Below are 25,328 nucleotides of genomic sequence, written 5' to 3'. Positions count from 1 at the left end.
AGATATTAGGAGGCGCTACTTCACAGTCAGGGCGGCTAGGGCCTGGAACCAGCTTCCACGGGAAGTGGTGCAGGCTCCTAGCCTGGGGATTTTTAGAAACTATGAAACCAATCTAAATGATAATGTTTGCCCATGCCTTCTTATTGAACAGCCTTTAAAACATTATGCTGAATGTTTCTGTCTTGAATATAGAATTAATTATAAATTTTAAATATATTTTTAAAAATCATTTAATTATGTATCATTTCAAATTTAAAACTATATAATATGGAAAACAGTTTTTAATATGAACAATTTTCTCCCATGCTTGTAACCCAAATATTAAAGCTTGCTATTTGTGTATGTATCAGAAAATGCAGTTGGCTCCAGCCTATATTAATAGTTGAAGTGGAATGAAATATGAGGAAATGCAGCTTAACTAGAGACAAGTAAGCAGTGTAAATACGTGGTGCAATATAAGGCACTCTAGATATTTTGTTGTTAATGTGGTCACTCAAGTATGCAGTTACGGAGGACTTTCATAACTTTCTTCAAAGCTTTGCTTAACTCCACCTCTTTCTGCTTACATGCTTCTATCTTGTTTCATCTTATTCATTACAGAAGTCAGTCTTTTCCACCATTTTTTATTCCCTTCTCTCTTAAGGAGTGTACCTTCTTTCATTCTGGTTGTCATGCAGTGAACCTTTTTCTGAGCTCATCCACAAGGTGCCTAGTTTCTTTCCACTGAAATTCCTAATTAAGACAAGCTTCCTCTGTACTGCTTATTGGGAATATAGTCGATGTATACTAGCACATTTAAGGAAATGAAGACAAAATATACCAGGCACGTCTACACACGATGCTACATCACTGTAGCAATGTGCTATGGCAATGTAGCATCCGTGGGCAAAACCCATGATGCCACAGCTATGCTGTCATAATGATGCACTCCCTGGTTAGCGCATTACTACAGCAGCATAGTGCCTAAAAATAACCATGCATGGTGTACTCAAAGCAGTACCAGCTGTTAATACACTGTCTTTCAGTACTTCCAAAAGGAAGTGTTAAATGATGGCACAGCAACAGTGGTGCCATAAATGTACGTAGAGACGCACTCACTATGGCATAACCTTGAAACACTAATTGAATATGTAACTTCTCAAAGCTCTTTTGTCATCTTTTGAACGTGAATGCATCAGGCAAGGAATTATATTTATATTGCATTTTCTATTTTATTGTGCTTTCAGGTCCTGCTTACCTTTTCAGTAAAAGGTTTTCTGAAATAACTGCCATCATTAAAAGGGATATTATCAAAGAATCATTAAATTTTGTATTTAAGTAAGGTTATGGGGTGAGCAGTAATTTTTTTTCTGTTAAATTTGATTATCTGTTGTTTGGATTGGGTTCTCTCCACAAATCGTGTTTTTAAAAGCTCATAACTTTAAGTTTTTATATTTTTAAGAGTTATAAAAAAATTGGGAAAATATATTTGTCACATGTATATTCATAATTATTTTTTGATAGGCACACTTTTTGTAAAGTATATTATATGATTAAATGAAATGTACTTATGTCTAGAGTGGAGTTGAGTTTGTAGCATGGGTAAGTGAAGTTGTTATTGTATTTGTTAATTTAGAAATACGTTTGCCAAAAAAATCTAGGGTTTCTCGCCAATGGCTAGTTTTACAGTATTCACCTATTTCTTGTGCTCTTTATGCTCCATTTCTGCTAACCCAAAGGTGGGCAAAATATGGCCTGCAGGCCAGATCCGGCCCGCCAGGCCATTGTCCGGCCTGCGGAGCACCTAAGAAATTTAGAAAATTATTATTTATCTGCTCCTGGCCCCCTGACAAAGACTACAGGAGCCAGGGGAAGCTGGCAGGACTCAGGAGCAGGGCTGGCCTGGCCCCACCCCTAAGTGCCCCCTCCCCCCAAACTATGTAGTTTGTGTGTTTGTAGGGCAAGTACCACCCGCACACCCCCACGCAGATGCCCACAAGCCCCATACCCATCCACACCCTGCATAACCACACACATACCCGCATGCTCCCTTGCATCCCATAAACGCCCCCCACGCACACAACCATACCCTCTCCGTACCCCACATACCCTTATGCCTCCCACTCCCCTACAGTATACAAGAGTAAGACTTCATTTTGAGCTATTGTGTGATCACCTCTGTGTATACTACACCAACACATGTAAATCAGAACAAAAATATTTTTTTAAATGAAATTAATGATAGTTGTAGACGTTTGATTTTTTAGAATATTTGTTATTTTGCTGGTTCTGAGATTGCAGACCTGAAAGGAGTATTTTTAGGGGCATGGAAAGGGGCTTCTGGTGGCAAAGGTCAGGGATAAGGGGGTGGGACATTTGGTCCTAACATGGTGACCATGCTGAGGCACCTGCCAAGAGGTGGGGCCCTCAACAGCTTGCCAGAACTCTGTAAGTGGCCCTCTGCCTGAAAGAATTGCCAGCTGCTGGACCGGGGGTAGCACCACATCCTGGACTCGGTATCTCCACCCAGTCTCCAGAGGCAAATGACTTGTGGGGCAGGAGGGGGAATGCCATGAGCCTAATGTTAGGGAGCATCACCCTGATCTTGGGCTCACCACTCCAGAACTTTAAAAAATAGGTGTGCAGTTGGGAGCTCCAGCTGCATGCCTACTTCTTAAGTTTCCAGGGTACCCATACTTTGCACCATGGGTTCCAATGCACAGAAAACCTTAAAAAGTACACCTGTACCTAGGCTGCAGCTGTGCTTTTTAAAGCTCCCCAGGGCATTTTTATCCCTGGCAGTGGGTAGAGGCTTCCCCCAGTCTCTGGCTCCTGGCACTCAGGGAGCTTTAATGAGTTGAGGCAGCTTTCCCAGGTTTCCCTTCCAGGTGCCTTAAACCTTATTCTCAGCAATTTTAGCCAGCCGCCTGGGGATCAGAGGCTCCCAACATAGTTTGAAGTCCCCAGCCAGAGAAGCCTTTTGGTTCCTCCCCCTGCCCTGGGAGCTGCTGATTCCCTGTACCCGAGACCCTGGCCAGAGCTGCCAAGTTCTGGATTTTAACAATTAGCTGATTGCCAGCCCAACCCAGACAGTCTCAGTTTAGAACCAGACCCAGGGCAGTCCCAGCTGAGGCCAACAATCAGCTGATTGTCAGCTTACTACACTGGGAAATTGAATTGGCCTTGGTGCTGTCTGTGGCTAGAGCTGACAACCAGCTCATCACTAGCTCTGGCCCTGACAATGAACTGGTTTGCAGCCCTGGCTCCAGAACACCTGGGAGACCCTAGTGCAGAGCCAGTCATCATCTGATTGTCAGCCCCAGCTGGCCCTGCTGGCACTTCTCTTTAAACTTGCTAGTGCAGGGGGAGGCAGTTAGTAATGGCGTGACTGTTGGAATCAGGGATCAGATCCCAGTCATATCTTCTCACATCATTGGGTTTGTTGGGATTGGGGATCAGATCTTATTGTGCCATTAAGGGTGAGTCTACACAAGGTGCTTTACTGTGGACTAGATATGTAATGTGCAGTAAAAAATCACTGTGTACAAATCCGTGAGACTTACTGTGCAGTAAATTAGGCTAAAGCACTGTTTGTTAGTACCAGGAAATACAGGTACTAGATTAATGGCGCATTAGCTACTGTGCAGTGGTACATGTATATATGGTGACCAGGAACAGTTTGCTCCTAGTCAGTCCTGGCTAAGCCCCAATGTGGAGGGGGGTGTCTTGGCCGCAGGGACCACTGTTTCCCTGTCACATGGGGATTGGGACCTGTCCTGATCCCCATGTGACTGAGAGAGCTGTTCTGGGAGCCAGGACTGCTGTGTCATATCCACATGGAGGTAGGGTCCCGATCTAATCCCCATGTGGCTGGCAGGCAGCATCCCCGTTGAGCAGGGATAGCTCCCCCAACCATGTGGGGATTGGGACTGGACCCCCATCCTCCCTACCAGCCCCAGGGTTGGCACCTGGGGGAGCATGGAACTCCCCCTGGATGCTGCAGGGTGGGCAGAGCAGGGCAGGAGCAGCGCTGGACTGGACTGCTCCTATGAGGCACAATTTGCTCCCAATGCATCCACCCTGGAACACTTCAATTAGTTTGAATTTTCTGCAAAGAAATTCTGGTGCATTAATTGCACGTGTAGACGCGGCCTAAATAAACGTGTACCAAGCACCTCAGAGATGGAAAAGTTGCTTACAACTTCAGTTGCCAAGAAAAGAACGTTTTACTGGCAGAAAAAAAACAACACAGGTTGTGGCTCCTCTTAACTCTTCTGTCTTTTGGACTGCAAGGCAAGGACAAACTGGGCACAGTCTGAGCCTGGGGGTAACCAAAAGGGGCATAGATGAGCAAGTGACCAATGTGTACTGAGTGGGTAGTGTTGGGAGGTGAAGTATCTATACCTTATTTCTGTCAGTTAGAATCGTGGGACCTGACTGTTATGAGGGCTAGTTTCAAGATGTCATTATTTAGCAGGACACTGGCAAGTGTCTAGTGGAGATACTCACTCCATAATAGGTCTAGTTCCCAGTTCAGTCAGAGTTGGAAATGGACTTATGGGACAACAACATTTAAGGGTCTTAAGAAGGGGAGTTGAAGCTTTTCACATCTGGTGCAGCTGGGAGACAAACCCCTTTATTCCTTATGCCAGAAGAGTATAGTGTAGTCTCAGAAATGGGTTATGCCCAAGTTGGAAAGTGGAAGGGCTAGTGGCAACCCTTCTGAAAAGTAGCTGTAATAATCAAGAGAAGAATTATGATCTGCACAGTTCAGTGCTTGCCATGGGATGAGGTTCCTAGGGATGGCAGTGATACCCGTAAGGTTCCTTGACTGTGCCAATCCTGTCCAATGGGTGCCCTCTCTCGCCTGCCATGTCTTGTACTATAATAAATAAAGAGGCTACCCTCTAGTTCCTATTTTTGGGCATGGTCTTGATGGACCCCACTGAACCCTGTGTGTTCTTGGATCTCTTTTGGGTCCTGCTCCAAAATGGATGCCTCTTGAGGTAGATGTGTGGCTCCTAACCACCCCTTTACCACGCCCCAAGCCTTGCAAATGTTATACGGATGTTGTCTCCTTGGAATTGACGCCTCAGTTCAGTCCAGCTTCCATAACTGCCCGCTCTGGTGCTGGGGTCTGTTCACCCTGAATACCGCACCCACTCTGGTGCTGGGGTCCCCACACTGTAGTGGGTCCCCAATGAGGCTGCCTCCTTCACCAATAACCTCAACCCAATTCACCAGTATTATAGGAACATGAGCCCCTGGGCTATAACATAACACACAAAGTTCAGGGTGTGTTCCACCCCTTTAAAAGAGTCTGACTTCTTCCTGGCACTAAGTGCCTAGTAGGCAAGGATACCTGGTGAGCTCCTGGAGCCCCATTAGCCTTAAGTGCAGCATACCAGGCAGCTGCAGTATCTCTGGGCAATTCCTCCCTGGAGGCTCTTTCCCATCTGGCTGCTGGCTGGGAACTGACTCTGTACTCCCAGCGCTGGGGTTTATACGGGCCCAGGGCTCTGCCTCTTCTGGTCAGCTGACCAGCTGCAGGTGGCAGGCTAATTCCCTCCTTAGGCCTGCTGCCACAGTAACCTGCATCTGGGGTTCCTGCCTGATTGCTAGAGCTCTCTCTCTAGGCACCTTAGTGCCCTAAGACAGTGCTATATAGTATTCTCAGATGACTTAATCAAGTGAGAGTCTAATCTTCATCCCTTGCCTCTTGTCTTTCTATCACTGCTCAGAGTAAAGATTTGGAGTCTTGATGCCATGAAATATGAGTGAGGTGCTCTTCCATCTAGTTCCAGCTGTTCCACGTTCAGTTTGAAAATACTGTTTTCTCGCAACTGCTTCTCTCACTTCTGCTCTTTGCCAAATTGCTTAAGGAGAGTGTTATCATCCCCTAAGTATTAAACACAGACACTGGGGTTTTTTTAAGTTTTGAGGTATGTTGTTACCAAAGATGAATTGTTTTTAGACTGAAGTATAAAACATGATTCCTTAAGGTGGGGAGTAATGTTTATATTGATAACACTGTAAATTCTTCAATCCAAAATAAAGAAAGGAACTTTGTTATCATTCTCTCTAATATATAACATCTTTAATACTGTCTGAGACTTCCTGTGGACAATAAAGGAAAAATAGCGAAACAGAAGACATTGTAAATCTGAATTCAGATTCTTTTCTTCACTCTTCTTTCCCATGTAATTTACTGTGGATTACACAATGTAACAGAACCGCTTTTTTAATTGGTAAATTGATTTTTTTTTCTTTAGGGTAATTCACAAGTGTCTACATTTAATTAAGCTGTGTTTACTTTAACAGATTAATTTTAATACTTGACTATAATGAATATCTTAACTTGCAGTGTTCTTATTCTCTTTAGTGAAGTTCTTGTTTCTAAATCCTTGGAGATCTCTTTGATAGCCCCCTATTTAATTCAGTTTTTGCTGCATTTGTCCTATGAATGTGGGAATGATATTTTCAAGAAACATTTTTCCTACACTAAAACATGTATAATTACATTTTAATTTTGCTGTCATGTCATTTGGTACATCTACCTGATTACCCAAGAGTTTCATCAAAATATTGGACTTCCCTAATTACTTATGGAATTATTTTGGACAGTTTTGTTCCCAGGTGTGTTACCAGTGGAAATGGTATAACTGCTATTTCTGGTGGGTGACCCAAGGAATCAAAAACTATTAGTTAGCCTTCTATCACTGCATGTTTTAGGCTAATAGTTGTCAAAAACTTAACGGAGATGAAAGAGAAGTCTCTTTTTCATGAGACATGGTATATATAATCTTGAACTTATGAGAGAAAAGGAATTCAGGAGAAACTATGTCCTGTAGTAAAATGCCCAGATTGTCTTCCCCAAGCATTCACAATCTTTTGCTGGCATGAGAATAAGTCTTTGTGGAGCTTCTTCCTTCCCATTCACAGTTACGTGATCCATGTCTCCATCAATAATTGCATAACAATTCTGTGGACGTTGCTGTATTTGCCTAGGAAATTATTTGATAATTTCATAGTTTCATAGTTTGTAGGGTCGGAAGGGACCTGAGCAGATCGAGTCCAACCCCCTGCCATGGCAGGAAAGAGTACTGGGGTCAAATGACCCTGGCAGGGTGTTCATCTAGCCTCCTTTTAAAGATTCCCAGGGTAGGAGCCAGCACCACTTCTCTTGGAAGTTGGTTCCAGATCATAGCCGCCCTGACCGTGAAGTAGTGCCTGCTTATTTGTCTGTCTTTTCAATGCAGTTTAGCAGCCAGCACCATTTGATCAAGAAGCTCTGTGGCCCACAAACACAGTTTGAGATCTTATGATCTATGCTTATTAAGCAGTGAATTCTACAGTATGCAGAGTTCCTCTGCTTTGTTCATTATCTGCTTTTCAGCGTTTAGTATCATAAAATGCCAAAAGTACTTGGAGTATGTTGCATCTTTAAAATGTAACTTGTAATATCCACATAAAATGTATTGAGACCCTCAGGTAAAAGAAGCGGTATTAGAGTTTTATTTTAACTTCTGTGTATGTGTATTTTTTATTAAGATGTCAGCAGAATGTCTATAGACCTGGAGAATAGTAGTAATAATAGCTCTAAGGGCATTTATAAATGTGCCCTGTGGGGGAGGCGCTTCAATTAGAACGGCTCTCTGAGCCACACTAATTAAAGTGCCCAGAGGGTCATGTGTATCAGCATCCCTGCACTGAGATGTGGCAGCAAGGGTGCTTTAACTAAAGTTATTCAATTACTTGTTGTTGTCTAAAAGCTAAAGATTTGTTCTCAAACTGATACACATGCTAACCTAATTTCTCATCTGTTGCTACCAATCTGTTTCCTTTGTGCTGCTGTTTAGTTAAAAGTAAATATGATTACTTCAAGCAATAGGAAAGCTGTGAAATGCTTTTTTTTGTTTATTTGTTTTGTGGGAGTGAAGTAGTTGGAGACCCATTTAGTTTTAAATGATTTGCCTTTATATCTTACAACCCACCAGATATACATATGCCTCTAGCAGGCATTGTGTTTTATGAAATGATGCTTCTCAGACTGGGCACAATGGAAAGCCACTGAAGGCAATAGAATTCTTTCTGTTGACTTTGGTGGGTTTGGGATCAAGCCTAGTGTACATACTTGAAATTTCATTGCCAGTTCTATTATAGTGTTATTAACACTTAAAAAGTAGAATCTCGTATCTGATTGTGATTTTAGTCCAAATTCTGTTTACAGGTGTAACCTTCACTTCCTACTTGGTGCCTGTCACTGATCAGCCTCCTAAGTGCTTGCCTTGATAGGAAGTTTTCCAGAATAGCAAATGAACTCTCTGTGCGTGGAGTCTTTTGCTCCAATACAGAGGACCTTATTCTAAATTGGCTTTCAAAGTAAATTAACGTAATTAGAACCCAGGTTCACTTCATCAGATGCTGTAAAAGGATTTTGAATATCTGCTTCACCCTTTGTAGACAACCCCTTAGTAGCAAATCCAAAGACTAGAACCTATAAATCTTTGGGGCTCTAAAGTTCTTTCCTCATTCCAGGCAGAGGAGAGGTACATTTAGAGAAACTTGAATTACTGCTCCTTAAGTTACACCTGGTCTGGCCTTCAGTATTCAGTGCTGTTACTCTGGCATTGATGCCAGCTAAAAATCCATGTAAGAACTAGAGTAAACAAAACAGAATGTCATTCAGTACTACAGCACACACAGTATAAGGTACTTAACTGTCCTTTAGTACTTTTAATGATGGACTTATTAACATAGATCTGGGTTTTCTGTTTACCATGTAAATATGTGGATTTCCTTCTTTAAAGGAGAAAAACGCAAGAAACCGCAGGTTTCCCTTGTAGGCTGCCAGAGTTCTAGTCTGCAAGTGGCTACTAGGGGCTGAGGGGAGCGGGATGCAGGGGGCAAGGGGTGCCATGTGTATGTGCACACATGCATGTGGCCAGTGATAAAGCCAGGAAGTGGTGGAGATCAGCTGCCTGTGGGTAAGTCTGGGCGGTACATAGGGGCAGGTTTAGGCCTCCACAGTGAAGGAGGGGGAGTGTGCCAGGGTTGGCAGCAGGGGCTGCAACTGGGGGCACTGCCCAGCTGGGGTGGTGCATGGGGCCTGGAGCTGGGGCAGAAATGTGCAGCTGTGGAGCTGGCCAGGGAACAGGATGGAGCCATAGGCAGCTCGTCTGCAGGGGGTGGGAGGGAAGCTGGCTCGCCACTGCTGTGTGCATTCCTGGGGATGGGGACATGGTGGGGCACATGCCCCCCAAAATTTGTATGGCAGGGGTGGATGCAGGCTGCCTGCTGTGGGGCTCAGACCTCCATATCCTGCTGCCCTCCCCACAGGGGCCTAGCAGCCCAGCAGGTGGAACTCGGTACAGGAGGGCAGAGAGGCTTGGTGCTGCCACCACTGGGACCCCTGCACCAGCTGTGGTACCATGGCAAGGCTTCCCCTACCTTCCTGGCAGCGGTGGAGGGGCACAACTCCATGCCACCACTTCTGCTCCTTCAGGGCAGCCAGGGGCACCTTGCCATGGTGGCTCAGCTGGCATGGAGCTCCTGGCTGCAGCAGCACCCAGCATCTCTGTCCTCAAGTCCCACCTGCTGAGCTGCATAGGCCCGTGAAGAGAGGGCAACAGGGCTGGGGGCCCCAGAGCGGGCAGTCTGTATCCTCCCTCTTCGTGGGCTCCCCTTGTCTTTACTTCAGCCATACCGCCTAGGGCAGGGGAGTAAGAGGGGCTAGACTCTGTGCTCTGCTCTAGCCACAGCAGCTGGGGCTCAGGCACTTCTGGGGAGGGGGGAGGGGGCTGCAGGCCTGGCCCTGCTCCTGATCCCATAGTCCTGGCAGCTGAGAGCTCTCTCTCACAGGGCTGTGGCGGGCAGGGGACTGCAGGTCAGGAGTGGCAGGGTTAGTAGGCTGTGGGGCATTGGCGGGCACTATGAGGGTCATTGGCGGGGACTGGGGACTACGGATCAGGAGTCGGGGGTATCATGAGGCTAGGGTGGTAGGTGACTGCAGGTTGGGAGTGAGGGACACTGGCAGGGCCAGGGAGCTGCAGGTTGGGAGTGCGCGGCATTGGCAGGGCTGGTGGAGGTTGTGTCTTGGGAGTGAGGGGAATGGGCAGGGGCAGGGCATCAGCATATCACAGCTGTTCAGTGCCACAAAGCAGCGGGGGGGACAGCAGCTGTTGGACCTGCCTTTTGGTGAGCGAAGAGGGGAGGGGGAGTTTTGATTTTCTATGATAAATCCAAAATCAAATACCACAATATATAGGTATTTAGAATTTATTTGTTTATAATTATAGAGGCATAGGTAGGCTTCCAAATTGCTTAAAAATTGTAAAGATATCAAAGTATTGTGTTCGATGGATAGATAGAGGCATTTCATTTTAATCATGGAAAAACATAGATTTTCAGTTTTTAAATCAGAATTTGGGATTTTTAAATAGAGAAAACCAGGATCTCTGCATATTAATTGCATTTTAATTTTATCACATTTATATTTGAGCCTAGTCTGTTTTCTGATGTTTTTGGGGAATTATTTCAGGATCAAAATGATAGTTTAACAGAACATTTTAATACATGAAATATATGCAATTTTTTCCTTAGGTTGTTTTGCTTGAACCCACTATTGCGCTGTTATCCACAGTTGGCTAATTGACTCACTACTTTGTTGGAACAAAAAAATTGTAAAATAATAGTCTAGTGCATCACTAACTGTAGGAATATAATGACCCTGCCAAATTTTCATATATGTCCCTTGAGCAATGTTTGTTTGTATTCTCCTTGCCTGGAAGTCCCTCGTTGGCTGTGCCCAACTTCTCAGCAGTACAATTTTTCTCATGCTTAGTAAGTGTTTGGGCTAGGGTAAGTGGGAAATTTGACTTGATTTAAGGAGGAGTTCTTCTGTAGCAAATTTGTGTTCTGAACAATAAAATTCACTACAAAAACAGATGTATTGCAACACATATGACTGTGATCTTATATCTTCTGCATTTATGCAATATGTCATTTAAGATGATGTATTTGACCAATATGGTATCCTACAAGCAGTTAACAACATATTTGTAGATGAGAGAACCAGCCTAAGACAGTTATGATACAAATAGCTGCTTTTTGCCTCAAATGTAACTTGAATTATGTTACTTTCTGTAGGTGTCGTAGATGAACTAGAAATATTTTTAATATTTAAGTATTTAATTCAGTCACTGGCATGGTCCCATTCCACCTCAGACTGGTGGATGACTGCTAGGATTTCTAATAGTTTAAATGTCACAGTACTGCTGTTTCCAAGTAGGTTCACATCTCTTGGTCTTTACAGGTTGATATCCTCTCATCTATGCAGCTTGGATCTGCTCCACTGTCTGAGGAAGAATATTGAGGAAAGGGGTGTAGTAGTAGATTCTCGAGTCACCCTCACTGCCATGCTACATCATACAGTCTTAGCCGTGTCAATGGCTTAACTCAGTGATTCTCAGCCAGGTTGTTCCAAAATCCTTTTAAGGGTTCTGTGAAGTGTTGCAGAATATTAGCACTGTTAAGTCTGGAAATGGCTACACATGATTCACAAAATAAAACCAAAGATTTTAAATAGGAATCCATTCAAGTAGGAAAACATTCTGACTTGTGGTCTTTCTGAGTTGTTTGCAGTGGAAGACTTGCTCTATTATTTTTCTGTAGTCAAAAAATGAGTGAAACGAAGAGCTGGCATTTTTGGAGGGGTGCCTCAAGTCTTAATGAGGGGAACCTTGAGTTTAGAAAGGTTGAGAAACTCGGGCTTAACTCTGTTGGCTTATTCCCAAATTGATCACTGTCACACAAGCTTACTTGAAGAGACGAGATGATTGCTGTTCTCCTCCATTAAAAATAATTTGTATTAGCCAGCTGTAATACTGCGTGGAGAAATGTAACTGTATGATGCCAAGAATGAAAAAGGAAATCATTTGTGCTGTTCTGTTGCATACATTTCATGTGCTTTCAAGCTGAAGAGCTCCATCATTAGACATGAAGTAGGGATCTTGGGAACTCACCCTACACAGTAAGGGTTTTTGAAAGCAACTAACAGCATTGAAAAATTGTCTCTACAGTCTTATTGAGATTAAAAAAAACCTCTTAAGTGCAGTAGAGTCCTTTTATAACTCCTTACAGAAGCTGTCTTGGCCCAATGGTAGCTTGCATAGTGTCAGTTGAACAACATCACTGTTAACCTTGTAGCTTCAGTTAACTTGCCCCCAACATAGAAGTCCATTACGACTTTTCCATATCTTTTTATATAAGATCCTTTTATATTTTCACTTCAGGTTGGAAATCTCATCCTCTGTGAATTTAACAGCTCATAAGGAAAACATGGAAGTCAATATATTCCTTTGCTTTAGGAAGATTTTGTGTGTGTGTGTGTGTGTTCTCTTGGTGATACAAAAGTAAAAAAAAAAAAAAAAATTATGTCCATTCTTTTGACTTGGTAAAGGAAGATTTGAAAAAATTAAAAAGAAAAAAAATAACCATTTTGTATCCCATGCAATACCTTTAACAATTCAAACATTAGATCTGGTCCTGATACTTCCATGCATAACTTTGAAATCAGTAGGCGTTCTCATGTGAACAGATGTGCAGGATTAAGGTCTAGGAGAATTATTATTTATAAAGCCTTGCAAACCAAATCATTTTAAAAAATACTTTTGGACATAGAACATTTGTAAAATATTGTTAAAACGTAGCTTCTACTATTCTTCTTAAAATTGACTGCCACATTGTTATATGTATGTAGCTTTCAGGTAGCTTATAATCCATTAGAAGTAAACAGATGCTTAAAAGTTTAGTTTTTCTCCCTTGTCGGCTTTTTCTCTTCCTTTCTCTTCCCTTTCCCTTTCTAAAGAGCAAGCAAAGAGAAATATAGAAAAGGGTAGTTTATCAAAGAGCTAAGTCTTAGCCTTCTTTGTTGTATATGGGAATTGTACCTGTAATAAAAACAGCCACGGAAATTAATTGTTAGCACAAATTTGACTGTTTACTCCCACTAATTGCAGACAGAATTTGTCCCCGCTAAAAAGGAGAGAGGAATTTGAAAATATTACATAAAATTATATTATGTAAGTAGAGGCAGAAGTCCAAATAATCAAATACATTTTTAACATGTGAAGTACAAATACAAGAACGATTCATGGAAATAGCTACGTAAGAGCAATTTAAGTGACTTGTACATTTGAAAAAGGGAATTTTTGGTACATGCCCACCCACTGCACTAAACATTCATTTACCTGGGTGGAATAGTCACTGATTGTCCCGGGAAACTTGTTTGTGCCTCCAGTAACTGTACATTGAGCCTGAGTCCCTTACTTCATAAGCATACATGTACTGTTTCAAATATACTCTTTTGTGATAGATGCAAGTTGTTATTTCCTCAAGATATTAATTCATGTGCTCTTGCAAGTTAATAGACAAATCTCTTTAAATAAAAAAAAGTTAAACAACCCTGGCCATTTTTTCTTTTAAATAAATAAGCAGTAGTCATTTAACTTCCTGTTGAAAACCATATCTGTAAAGTATTAAGTTTCACTGGAATTCTAGCCCACTTTAACCAGAGAAGATGGATATCATTGTACCTGAAGTGTCAAGGAATTTACTCACATTTGCAACCAGAATTACTTTGCCTTTGTCTCAGTTTGGCACTGACAGTGCCAAAGAATTTGAGAAGCCGCGAAGGGAAAGTATTTTCTCCAAGTTCCTAGTTGTCGCTGAAGAGCCGTGTCGGTGACTCATAAAAAAGATAAAAAGGTGCATGCTGGTGAGAATGGCAAATCAGAAACTGTGTAGGAGGAAATCCTCTGAGCTGACTGCTGGGAAACAATGGGAAGTGTTACTGTGTCGTGAGTGTAGTGCAAAAGGAAAAAATAGAAATCTACAATTGAAAATATTTATTTTAAAGAATCAAATCTGTATATAGCAGTGGCAGGTTTTGTACACTATATGAATAGAGTCAAAAGAAACCAATTGCTTTCAAATTGTCCCTTAATTTTTCTTAAGCTTCACAGCCATGCTGAGTAAATAAGACTCAATTTTCTTCTCTTTATCTAGATTTTTTCAGATGCTGGCAGTCAGCTGTTTGTTTACTGATGGCACTTAATGAGTAATGAACGTGCCTGTCAGGCTGACATAAAAGTATTTCCACAGCCTGCAGCAGTGTTGGGGATGGGAAGGGGGAGGGAGCGAGAGAGAGAAACCACAGTAATAATTTGTCTCGGGTATCAGCAAAGGCTGCTCCTTCAGCAACTGCTGGATTTATTTTTAACTGCTTGACTCAGTGTTTGTCAGATGATTGACCATTAAACTGTATATTGAAACAAAAAAGTGCAGAGGAAGCCAGGAGAACTAAGGGATTGGGAGGCGTGGTTGTTTGGGGAAGGAGGTGGGGATTTGTAGTTCTGCTTCACAAGCTCAGTCCCTCTTGTCTGGGAGAGAGTTAAGGGGTCCAAGCAGCTTGAGTGTGGTTGCAGGTCAAACCGGGTAAGGGGTAAATGGCTGCTTTCAACTGCATAAAGACATAATTGCTCACTTATTGTGAGAGAGAAACTGGAAGCAGAGTATTTAGGAGAGCAGTGTGCTGCTGGTTAGCAATTTGATCTTTTTCCTAATTTGGATGTTGCCAGTCTAAAGGAGTCTCATCATGATCGATAGTTCCAAGAAACAGCAACAGGGCTTTCCAGAGATTTTACCTACTGGAGATATTGAGCCGTTGAAAGAAAAGGAATGTCTTGAGTTGAACAACCAAAAAAGTCTCAAGGAAGGTCAGTCACTTGCTGGTTGGTGGGGAGAACATGGAAGGCAAAAAAAATGCAGGCAAAATGATAATACATTCAGTCTGCAACTGCCTGCTCTAAAATATCATGCTCCAAGATGTTTCTTTGCATGCATACAAATATTGTCTTCAATTTTCAAATCTTTTAAAAAGCAGATTCATTATTTTATTATGGGAGTGCCAACTGAACAATAATGGGTAACGAATACTAATAGAAATCAATTTATTGAAAAAAGTTAGTGGTAAGTGCTTATTTCAGCGCAGTATCTTGTACAAAAATTCCATTCAGAGCACATTTCAGAATGTGCCCTGAAAGGATTTCACATGTTGTCTTAAACTAGAGAGTAGAAGTAAGCATTTTTATACAGAGTTTTCTACTTCTTCTCTATTTTTAATGTGGGACACTGCTGTTTTCTCCTGACAGCTATCTCTTTGCACAGTTCTTTCTCTCTTTTTTTTTTTTTTTTTTTTTTCTCCCCCCCCCCACCCCTTTCTGTCTTTTGGTTCTTCTTATTTTTCCATCCCTGTGTACATCTAAGCCTATTTCTATCATTTTAAATGATTATTCATGGTAGGAAGTTAATCGAGAAAGCAACAATGAGATAATCTGTTGAGGTTTGTTTTGGGCATTATCATTCAGTACTGATAGTGATAACAATACTGATTGGTACTAAGAAAACTATGCAAAGTGCATACAAAGTAGGGTTCATTGGACTGTCGTAGTAATATTGCTGGAAGATAGGCGGTTATCAAATTTCTTCACCCACTTGGAGGTAAGAGAATCATGTTGAGGAGGAGAAGGCTGCTGGAATTCCTTCCTGCCCTGCAGAGAGCACAGCTCCCGAATTTTATACACCAAGTTCTTCAACACAAACTGTATGTAGTTCCTTGCAGTTAGAGACTCCAACCCTTAACATATTTCAGTGGTTCTCAACCTTTTTAGACTCAAGGAACCCCTCATTTGACTTGAGCCAAACCCCCATAACTTTTGTGAATTGACCTGCACCCCACTTCAAAAAATAGTGTATATATTGTAGTGATTACCTTCTTGCAGAGGGGCCAGGCAGTCTTGGCAGGGAAGAGCTTGAGCCTGCATTAATCTCGTTGCACCTTGTGGCACCCTTCAAAAGGTCTTGTGGCATGCGAGTATACCTTAACACCCTGGTTGAGCATCGCTGACATATCCTGCTAGCCAAAATCCCTTCCTGTCAGTAGACAGAGCTGTTTCTTGCACCCATCCCTTGCCTCCCTGTCTGGCCTGTCTTTATCCCGTGTCTCTCTGGCTCATCTGTTAGTGAGCCAAACAGCTCTCCTTGGTGCCAGTGATGCAGAGCTGAAAATTTCTTTCCATTGGAGTTTATATCTTCTTCCAAACTGAAATAATAGACATGAAAAGGAAAAATATATTGGAAAAATTATGTTGAGATTATTAATAGATCTGGTTGGAAAATTGGTCCTTACTGCAAACCTTCCAGTTTTCAACTATCTCTAGTTGTGGCCAAGGAAAAACTGTTTAATATTACTCATGTAGGTGGCTTGCAGCCGTTAAAAAAAACAAAACAAAACAAAACAGCACTTCAAACTCAGTGCGCTCCAGCACTGAGCCCAGCACATGCCCAGAAAAGGCATCAAGTTAGTTGGACCCAGCTCACCCAACGTCTGTATAGATCGGGTGCTTTAATGGTGTTTTTTTTGGCACTTTTATCTAATAGCTGATTGAATCAGCTATTAGATAAAAGCACCAAAAAGCCCAGCCAAAGCACCCAATCTATACAGACACTGAGGAGCCAGGACAAACTAACCTGCTGCTGCTTCTGGTAAACCATGGTTGTTGTTTTTTTGGTGGGGGGGAATGGAGAGGGGGTTCACATCTGTCAGCAGCCTTAAAGGCAAATATATTTTTCTTTTTAAGTGAAAGAAGCCAGGGTATAAATAAGGACTCAAAAGCAGTGTGTATAAATAACTGTGCCTGAAGGCATAATAATAATTTTGCCTCCTGTACTACAGAAAGCTGATAATAATAAAGAAAAAAAAAAAAAGAAGCTTACACTGAATTTTCATCCCATAGTGTACATCACAGTTACAGGTTCCTTGAAGATCCAAATATTTACACAGTTAAAGCTGCTGCAAATGTCATTAAAGTTCATAGAAAACCTGCAGCAGGGGCTGGCGGGGCAAAGGAGAAGACCAAAGAAGCAGAAGAGGGGTAGCAAAGAAATGCATGTTGTACCAGAAAAAATAAAGAGATCTGTACTACTAAGAAATAATGGGAGAAATGAAAGAAAATAAAGGTATGGAAGAAGCAATGAACAGAAGAGAATAGGGTGGGTTAAAAAACTACACAGAAATAAATATTCTTTATATTTGAATAAATCTGACTTGCACATAATAAATGGAATATCATAACCCAGCTGTTCATTACAATTTGTCATGTAATTAAATCAGTGACAAATAGTAAGTGTAGGATGTTGTCACAACTCAAAAATATTTTAGGGTTGAAATTGTTTAGCATTCTGTGGTTGAAAATAAATGTTCCCCCGTCCTCTTGGCCTTTATTTTTCTGTAATTTTTTTGCCCTTCCATGTTTGCTCTCCTTCCCCTGCGAATTACTCATCCTTCCACCTACCAGCTAGACAACTTGAAGTTTAAAATTAAAATCACTTGGACTGTAAAAGGTAAGTAAGTGTAGTATTATTTTAGAAAACTTGTTGTTTAATTCATAGTGTGGCATTAAGAAAAACAATCATTTCTGTTTATTATTCAGTAGTTTATCTATTCTAGGTTTCTGTATATGATATGTTGCAAATCTGCTTTTATAATCTACCAGTGCTAACAAAGAGTTTTAGCTTTATTTTTATAATTTAACATGTCACAAAAACATTATTAAACATCTTATTTATTTAGTTTATTTCTATGCCGCCCTCACCAAAAAGGCTCAGGGCAGCTTAAAATAAGTCATTAAAACAGATAATAAAAGAGTTCCCCAGAGAATACTCAGAATTTAACTTCCCTACTAGAAGTCTGCCCAAATAAGAAGCTTTGCAGGCTATAGTCAAGTTTTCACTTAATTATGTAGGTTTCCATTATTTTTATTTTTATTTACTATAATTAAAACTGCAAATTATTTATTAGCAAATTTAATTTGATTAATTTGGATAGAACAATGTTTAATAAAGTAAGTTTATTTGAAATGTCAGCAGTTACGATCTTATTAAACTAAAGAGCTGTCTGCTTCAACATCTCTTTAATGGCGCCAAAAAAGTGAACACCATTTGTAAAAATGTAATAGGCAGAACTATAAAGATGTAGAAAGTAGGCTTTTTTTGATACTCCAGTATTGATTAGTATTCATGTCATTTTAGAAGTACTTGAATTGGGTCCTAATGTACTTTGCTCAAATATGTCAAGTTTAAAATTCCTGAACTGCAAACATTTTATTTGCAGCAAGTCGTTAAGTTATCCTTTTTGCTCACTTATTCCTTATAAGTGAAAAAATGGTCTCTGGGATCAAATGTTAAGAATTTTTATGAAAATGAAACCCAACATTACATTAACAAGCTAATGTACACAATAAAAGGGCATTAGGAGATTAGATGACAAATAACTTTTTTCTTAAAGTAATAAATACTTTATAAGGTATACTTTATAGCATCCTGTTCCAAATCAGAGGGAGGAAATCCTAATGACCCTACTTTCCTGTAAACAACGCCATGCACTATTATTTTGCTCTCCATCTGTTCATGGTGAAAAGATTTTTTCAAGACCTGAATTTTACATGTTGACTTTTGTAAAGAACTTCTGTACATTTAACAAGCAAAGAAAATCTTTAAAACTGTTACTCCAGAGTTTAACTCTCTAGTAATTTCTAATCATTCATACATACTTAAACAGCCTTTTCACAAGCTTCAAAAATACATAGTTTAGGAATTTAGGTCCCATTGACATCTAAATGGAATTAAGGTCCTAACTGGTTTAGGCCCTTCTAGATGCATCTTCTTAGTTTTTTGCATCATAGAATAACATAATTATACTGTCGCATCTAAAGCCCGTAGCTGAGGTCAGGGTCCCATTGTGCACACAGAAAGTAATGGAGATTGCAGCCTAAATGTAAAAGGACAAAGGTAGGAACAAAATGGAAAACAGGATTATTCCCATATTACAGAAAATTTAAGGGCCTGATCTTGCCAAGGGTTATGAAAATACTTAATTTTATGCACTTTGAGACACAGGCAATGCTGGCAATGGGGTTAACTTGTAGGCTTTGATTCAGCAAATCGTGTTGCAAGGTGATGGTTATATTCATATTCTTGCTGGTGGTTTTTTGTTCCTGTTTCTTCCAAGATATGTGCTTATGGAGCTGAGTTAGTGATATGCATATGGCTAAGTCACATTGACTTTAAAGATTATCACATGCTTAATTCTTTGCTAAATTAAGGGCATGATGCCTGCATGCTGGTCTTTGTATGATAGCATCATAAGTAATGTGCCCAAAAGTATTGCACGACAGGATTGTGGTAGTACCAGAAACAGAGTCCAGGTCTTATGATGTGCAGTCCACTAACTAATCTGGAGCATAAATCTATCTGAAGAAGGGTAAAACAGTTTTAAAAATCATAGCAACCACTTATTAAGCAGAGAAATACAATGAATATTAGAAAGTGTAATTTCTGGTAATATAACCAATATATTTCACAAAATATTCCAGATTTTTAAACTTTAATTCTTCGTTCCTGTCCTTTTAACTCTGACCTATTTTCTTGTTGTACAGCTTCAGAAAAATTGTCAAAAGTCTAGGTTATATATCTAGAACGTTTGTTCTTGCAGGGGTTCCAACAATCTAAATTTGAAAGACTAAATTTATGTTCTTACTTGTTTCCAAGCAACCAAGTGTTCCATAGCAATAATATATGACACAGCTTGTTCTGTTTCCTAGGCATTTCACTTAAGTATTTCCTAGGCTACAGTAATAGTTCTGCGTTTTATTGTCTAATAATTAAAGAAAATGCTAAATTATTTTTAGTTTTCTTTCAAAACTAGCTTTTTACTTGTTGCCTGCAGGGCAGTAGAATACTTTTTTTCTGGACCTACTTATACAGTGTTGTTGGCTTCTCAAAGAACATCTTGAATTGCTGATGTTAAATTTGCAAGAGTTTATATCAGGGTAGGCAATTATTTGGGCTGAAGGGCCACTTACGTTTGGTAAGCTATTGGAGGGAGGGCAGCTGATCGTATCTGGTCCCAGGCCCATTTGCCCTGCATCCACTGCTTGGGGCACCAAACGGGTCTGGAGGAAACTGACCTAGGACCCTCATGGGCAGTGTGTGCTCAACCAGGCGGATGGGATGCGGCTGTGGGCAAGCGGGGAGCAGAGTCCAGGAGCAGGATGGGTAGGTGGCAGCTGGGGCCTGTATCGCATGGTAGTGACAGTGTGGGGCCAGGTCCTAGGGCACAGCTACAGTCCACTCCCTGCACATCCCTGCAGTGGGCCGGGAAACGGATCACAGCTCTGCCCTGGGCCCTGGTCCTGTGGTCCCCATCATAGCCCCAGCCCTACCCACCTGTCCTGTCATCTGTCCATGCAGCCCCAATCCATGTGTCCTGGGCTGCCGCCTGCTCTTGGATGGCATGGCGCAAGAGACCTTTGTGAAGCAGAATGCCTTTAGCGGGCATATCTTGCTCACCCCAGTTTACATGATCCTGTGGGGCTTTGCAAAATATCTCTCCAGAGTTCTGGAGTTTTGATAGAATTACTGTACCATACATAGCTATTGTGTAAGCTCTACAAATTACTCAACAGTGTAAATTTCTACAATTTGCATTTGTTCACTGCAGTTTTCAGCCAGTGAAACTATATTTGCTGCCGGGGGGGGGTGGACTCAATGATCTCATGAGGTCCCTTCCAGACCTAAACTTCTGTGAATCTGCGCGTGAAAATATTCACAACAATTTGTTGCTCAGGAAATGAATATGTGAAAGGATACAGGCATTTCTAACTACGGATAAGTTCAATTACTTATCCATTTTACATGCAGTTTTTAGTCTAAGTTGTCCCACGTACTTCGTTTTCTGTTAAGCAAGATATATAACCATTCTAAAAAGAATATACATTACTTTAACACGTGTGAAAAATCACTAAGTTTTAACCCACAGCAAGCATTTGTCTGCCAAACAGCTACCGTTACAAAGTTGCATCAAATTAATTTGTTGTTTCTGATGTAATTATTAATTAAAGCTTTGTATTATTTTGAAGGCCATTTTAAAATATTAACTACAGGCAGTCCTTGGACTTATGATACAATTGGTTCCTGAAAACCCTGTCTTAAGTCGAAACGTTGTAACTCGGAACCAATTTTCTCATAAGAAACAATGTTATAAATGGGGGATTGGTTCCTGAACCAAGGCCCGATACCCTATTTTCACCAAAAATACCTCAGAATTTTGTTCTCGTTCAATTATAGATGAGTTATGTAGCTACGTTAATGTCTTTATATTGTAAATAGCGATCATTGATTTGGAAGGACTTCTTTGAGGTGACTCTACTGGACTTTTTGAAGGGTTCTTGGCTGGAGTCGTCTTAGGAGTCTTAGCTGCAGGTTTTTCTGGAATCTTGTCTGCTTCTTAAAGAAAGTGTCCAGGGAAGTTTGGACAGATGTTCTCTAGGGAGATGAACAACGCAGCGAACTTGTAAAGTCAAAACTGACGTCATAAAGTTGAAACAGGGTGTCAATTTATAGATGTTGTAAGTGGAGATCATTGTAACTCGAAATGTTGTAAGTCGAGGACTGCCTGTATAACTCCTTGTAATTCATAGGAAACAAATGCAAAAACTTTTTAGCTTTTAAGGTGATACACAGTTCATTCCAGTGTACTTCCACCAGATTGCAGATTGCTAAATACTTGTAAAGGCCTCACTCTCTCTGGAACATACTACTGCTATGGGAACCAAAAGAACAAAATGTTATCATCAGATTTGTGATTTTGGAAACATATGGGATGAGTAATTCAGGGTGAAAACCAACATATTCCATAGTCCTTCACAAGGCTGTATATTGAATAGTAAATACCAGTAAAAGAAGCTTCCATTTAGAACATTGTGATTTTTAAATTCCTCAGATTTATACCCACAAATAATAGATGTTTGTTGGAAAAAATTGTAAAATTGCTGTTAAATTCCTGTGTATTTTACAGTCTTTATAAGCACACCTTAATTGCATATATACTTACAACTGCAGAGCACAGCATACCAGTGTTAGAAAGAAAACTTCAGCCTAATCCCTTCTGTAGCAAAAATATAATGGGTTCTTTTGAGTCTATGCTAAGCAGACGGGTTCTTGCTTTGGAGGTAGTAGTTGAGTTGGGGGGAATCAAATTGATCTTATTGGGATTTGAAACTGTAGTTCCATTACATTAGGCAGTGTAAACTTCATGCGCTTAGTTCACTTAATTATGTATTTCACCTAGCCCTTGATGGTGTTCTTTGCTATTTTATGCATCAGGACTTCACTTGTTCATAGTGCCTGTGTAATATTTCAGAGACATAATGCCATGTAACTGCAGTTTGTGGTAATCTAGAGATTTTAAATTAAAAGAACTATCAGTCTTATTTTTTTATAACTGATAGAGCCATCCACTGAATTTTTCTGTGCCCATTATACTGATGTAGTATATTTCTTGCTAAACATCCTGGGGAGACTTTGGCTTACCAAAAGCAGGACAAGTTACTGTAAACTAACAAAAAGAAAAATGAGCTTTTTGTGTAACAGGAGTTTAAAGGAACCTACCCATCTTGAGCACTGCCTGTTTCCATGGCAGCCAGAGCAGCAGCTAGGAGAGCTCTTGCAAATTGCCAAGGCGGAATGCTGGAAATACCATTTTCTAACTATCACCTACATTTTTATGGATAATCACTGAACAGCAATTTATCTACAGTGTTTTATCTTTTAGAGAAATAATCAGGGCACAGTTGAGATTTATCTTGCCATGTGTTGTTATTTTTGCATTTTACACATCCTTTAAGAAGTGTGTATATTGGCTAACCAGTCTCTCCTTGTAGGTTTACAGTATTTTATAAGAAAAATACACACATTTGTTTAAACTTTTGATAGTCATTTAGGTGCTACATATCATAGCACCTACTTTAACAAGACAAACAAAAGATGGATGTTCTAGCTGAAATTCACAGGTCTTGGAATTAGTAGCATTAGAATTACTGTGCAGAATATGAGTTCTGTTTTTATTCAGGACAAGAACCAGTGATGAAAGCTTGTCAATCAATGTAGATAACACTGTTCCTACAAAGCAGCTATCAATTTATTTTTGGCTTCTTTACATTCCAGTTCTTATGATTACATAGTACTACTTGGAAGCACCCTTTCCATACCTTAAAAATCACAGATTCAGTATGAACAATATATCAAATGAACATTCTTTGACTTCAATAGTGCTTTATTTTCTAAGATATGTTAATAATGCATCCCTTTTCTCTTCATTTATTCTATGTTGCATGAATTAAAATCTGACTTGTTTCTGGAGCAGTGTTAATTTGTCATATTTTAATAAATCATACATAAAAAGTAATATTTTTATTGCTGAGTAAATGATTTGCCTATCCATCCGTATTTGCTTCTGGCCACTGAAATAGCAGTGCACTTCAGCGATTGCAGTGGAAGGCCTATTCCTTATGTTGCTTATCTTGAACAATCTTAACTATTAGGAGAGGGAAAGCAATCAAATTATTCTATGAAATTCACCAGGAGGTTGAAATATATTTCCCAGTACATGTCTGGTTACCAGATAACTTTTCTTTTTATGTACTATCGTCTTTATTCAGCTGTCTGTGGACAGGGAGACTTCCTAATATCTTTATTAGTGTTAGCACATTTGCTAATAATGAGAGAGCACTAACCTCTGTGAAATGGATTCTCACCTGGTAAAAAAACAGCGTAGCTCTAGTAGTGCAGTAGATCTCTGCTGATTTTGTGCTATTTGAATGCCTGAGACTCCCATTGCAAGGAATAAATATTCTCTGTCTTTAAAAATTAAGCATTTAATTAAAAACTTTGGTTAACAATCTGATAGATAAACCATAGGAAATTTCCAAAGAGGTTTTATTAAGAAAGTTAAGTATTACATTTGTAAATGTCCCATCATGCACTAATTAAAAACAACAATGCAGTTCTGAACAGATGCAAATCAGAAGTAGTTTTTAGACTTTATTCTCTAGTTTGGCAATACTGTGAAAAAGATGCTTTCAAATGCTGTAGATCCTGTTTATGTCTTGTTTAGGCAGCCTAATTCATTCAGTGGTGCTAGCATAGGCCATGTACAGATGTTTGGTTTCTCCTAGGAGAATTGCGATTCTCCTGCTAGAAACCACAAGTGCACACAGATGTTCAAACGTTTTCTGCCAGAGCAAAAATGGCCACTCTGGGAGAAAAATAACCTGACTCTCATGAGAGAGAAATCAATCCCAAGAGAGTTTCTTCCAGGAGACTGAATGTGTACACAATTTCCCCCTAGGTTAACACCTCCTAGGGACCAGGAAGACTGGAAATGGATGGCACAGGAGCCTTTGACCCAGAAAGAAGTCTGGAGAAGGTGTAGGGGCCAGCTGCTTCCCTCTTCACATAGTCTGGGAGGGGAGGAGAGGAACAGCCACTGGTTTTTTCTACTTGAGTTTGCAGAATGATATGCAGGCAGCAAGCTTTGTCATGCCACTTCCTATACTCAGCTCCCAGTGCCCAGCAGTGTGCCTGGAAGGGACTGTCATTACAAACCTCTTGACTACTTTTCACACCAAGAGTCTTTGGTATGAGAAGCCCACTGCTCTAGCCCCCCTGGGCACAGGAGGACTGGGGCAGCCATTGTTTTCCCTAGACTTGTGTCACTGGTCTCAGAAAGGCACAAGGATTAGGGGAAGAAAGGGTAGTTGCAGACTGAACATCTGTATTGCTTCCTCTCTAAGAATCATTTCATACAATGGGAATTTTACACCACTAGAATTGAACATTTATACATGGCCATAGACTGTTTGTGCAAACATATCTATACTTAAGCATTTGAATAACCTGATAAAAATCAATAGAATTACTAACACACTTAAACCTTTGCTGATTCTCAGAGGCAGGAATATCTTTTCTGGTTATGATAGTTAAACATATAAATGTGCCTCATTCAAGAAGTGGTGAAAATATAGAAAGGAAAAGTATCAGGCAAAAATTTAGGTGCACTTATTTAGGCCAGACATAAAAAGATCTTTTAAATAGAGATCATGATGATTTTAAAAGTGACTACTGGGCCTTGTGTTTCTAAATAACTTAAGTACTATATTTTCTTACTTAAAACATGTTCCTTTCCCCCCAAAATCAACCCTTCAAAATTGGGTTGTATGTTTTCAGCAGGGAAGCTCTTTTCTTTGCTGGAAAAGCAGCACTCCTGGAAATACTGTGCATGCCATGTACCTGCTAAGATGGCTGTCACGTGCGTCTGCTCAGCAAACTGAAGGGGTGGAGTCTTGAGAGAACCCTTTCACAGCTGTAGCTATTGGCTAAGTACTGTAGCT

General features: G+C 40.5%; 1 protein-coding gene across 4 annotated transcripts in view; it reads left to right on the top strand.

Annotated features, from left to right (window-relative positions):
* MKL2 (MKL1/myocardin like 2) overlaps positions 1-25,328 on the top strand; it is a 160,310-nt gene that overhangs the window by 57,687 nt on the left and 77,295 nt on the right. The window contains exon 1 of one of the 4 annotated variants that reach the window (XM_019540135.1): positions 14,385-14,756. The exons of the other annotated variants lie outside the window; for them this stretch is intronic. Within the exon in view, the coding sequence (XP_019395680.1) occupies positions 14,636-14,756 (121 nt within the window). The 5' untranslated portion in view covers positions 14,385-14,635. Of the gene's footprint in view, positions 1-14,384; positions 14,757-25,328 lie in introns of those variants that run through there. 4 annotated transcript variants of the gene reach the window in all.

The sequence above is a fragment of the Crocodylus porosus genome, unplaced genomic scaffold, assembly GCF_001723895.1.
Source record: "Crocodylus porosus isolate Cpor-Errol unplaced genomic scaffold, CroPor_comp1, whole genome shotgun sequence".
Taxonomy (NCBI): Eukaryota; Metazoa; Chordata; order Crocodylia; family Crocodylidae; genus Crocodylus; species Crocodylus porosus.
The sequence above is the reverse complement of the archived record's forward strand: the minus strand, read 5'-3'. Positions and strand labels throughout refer to the sequence as shown.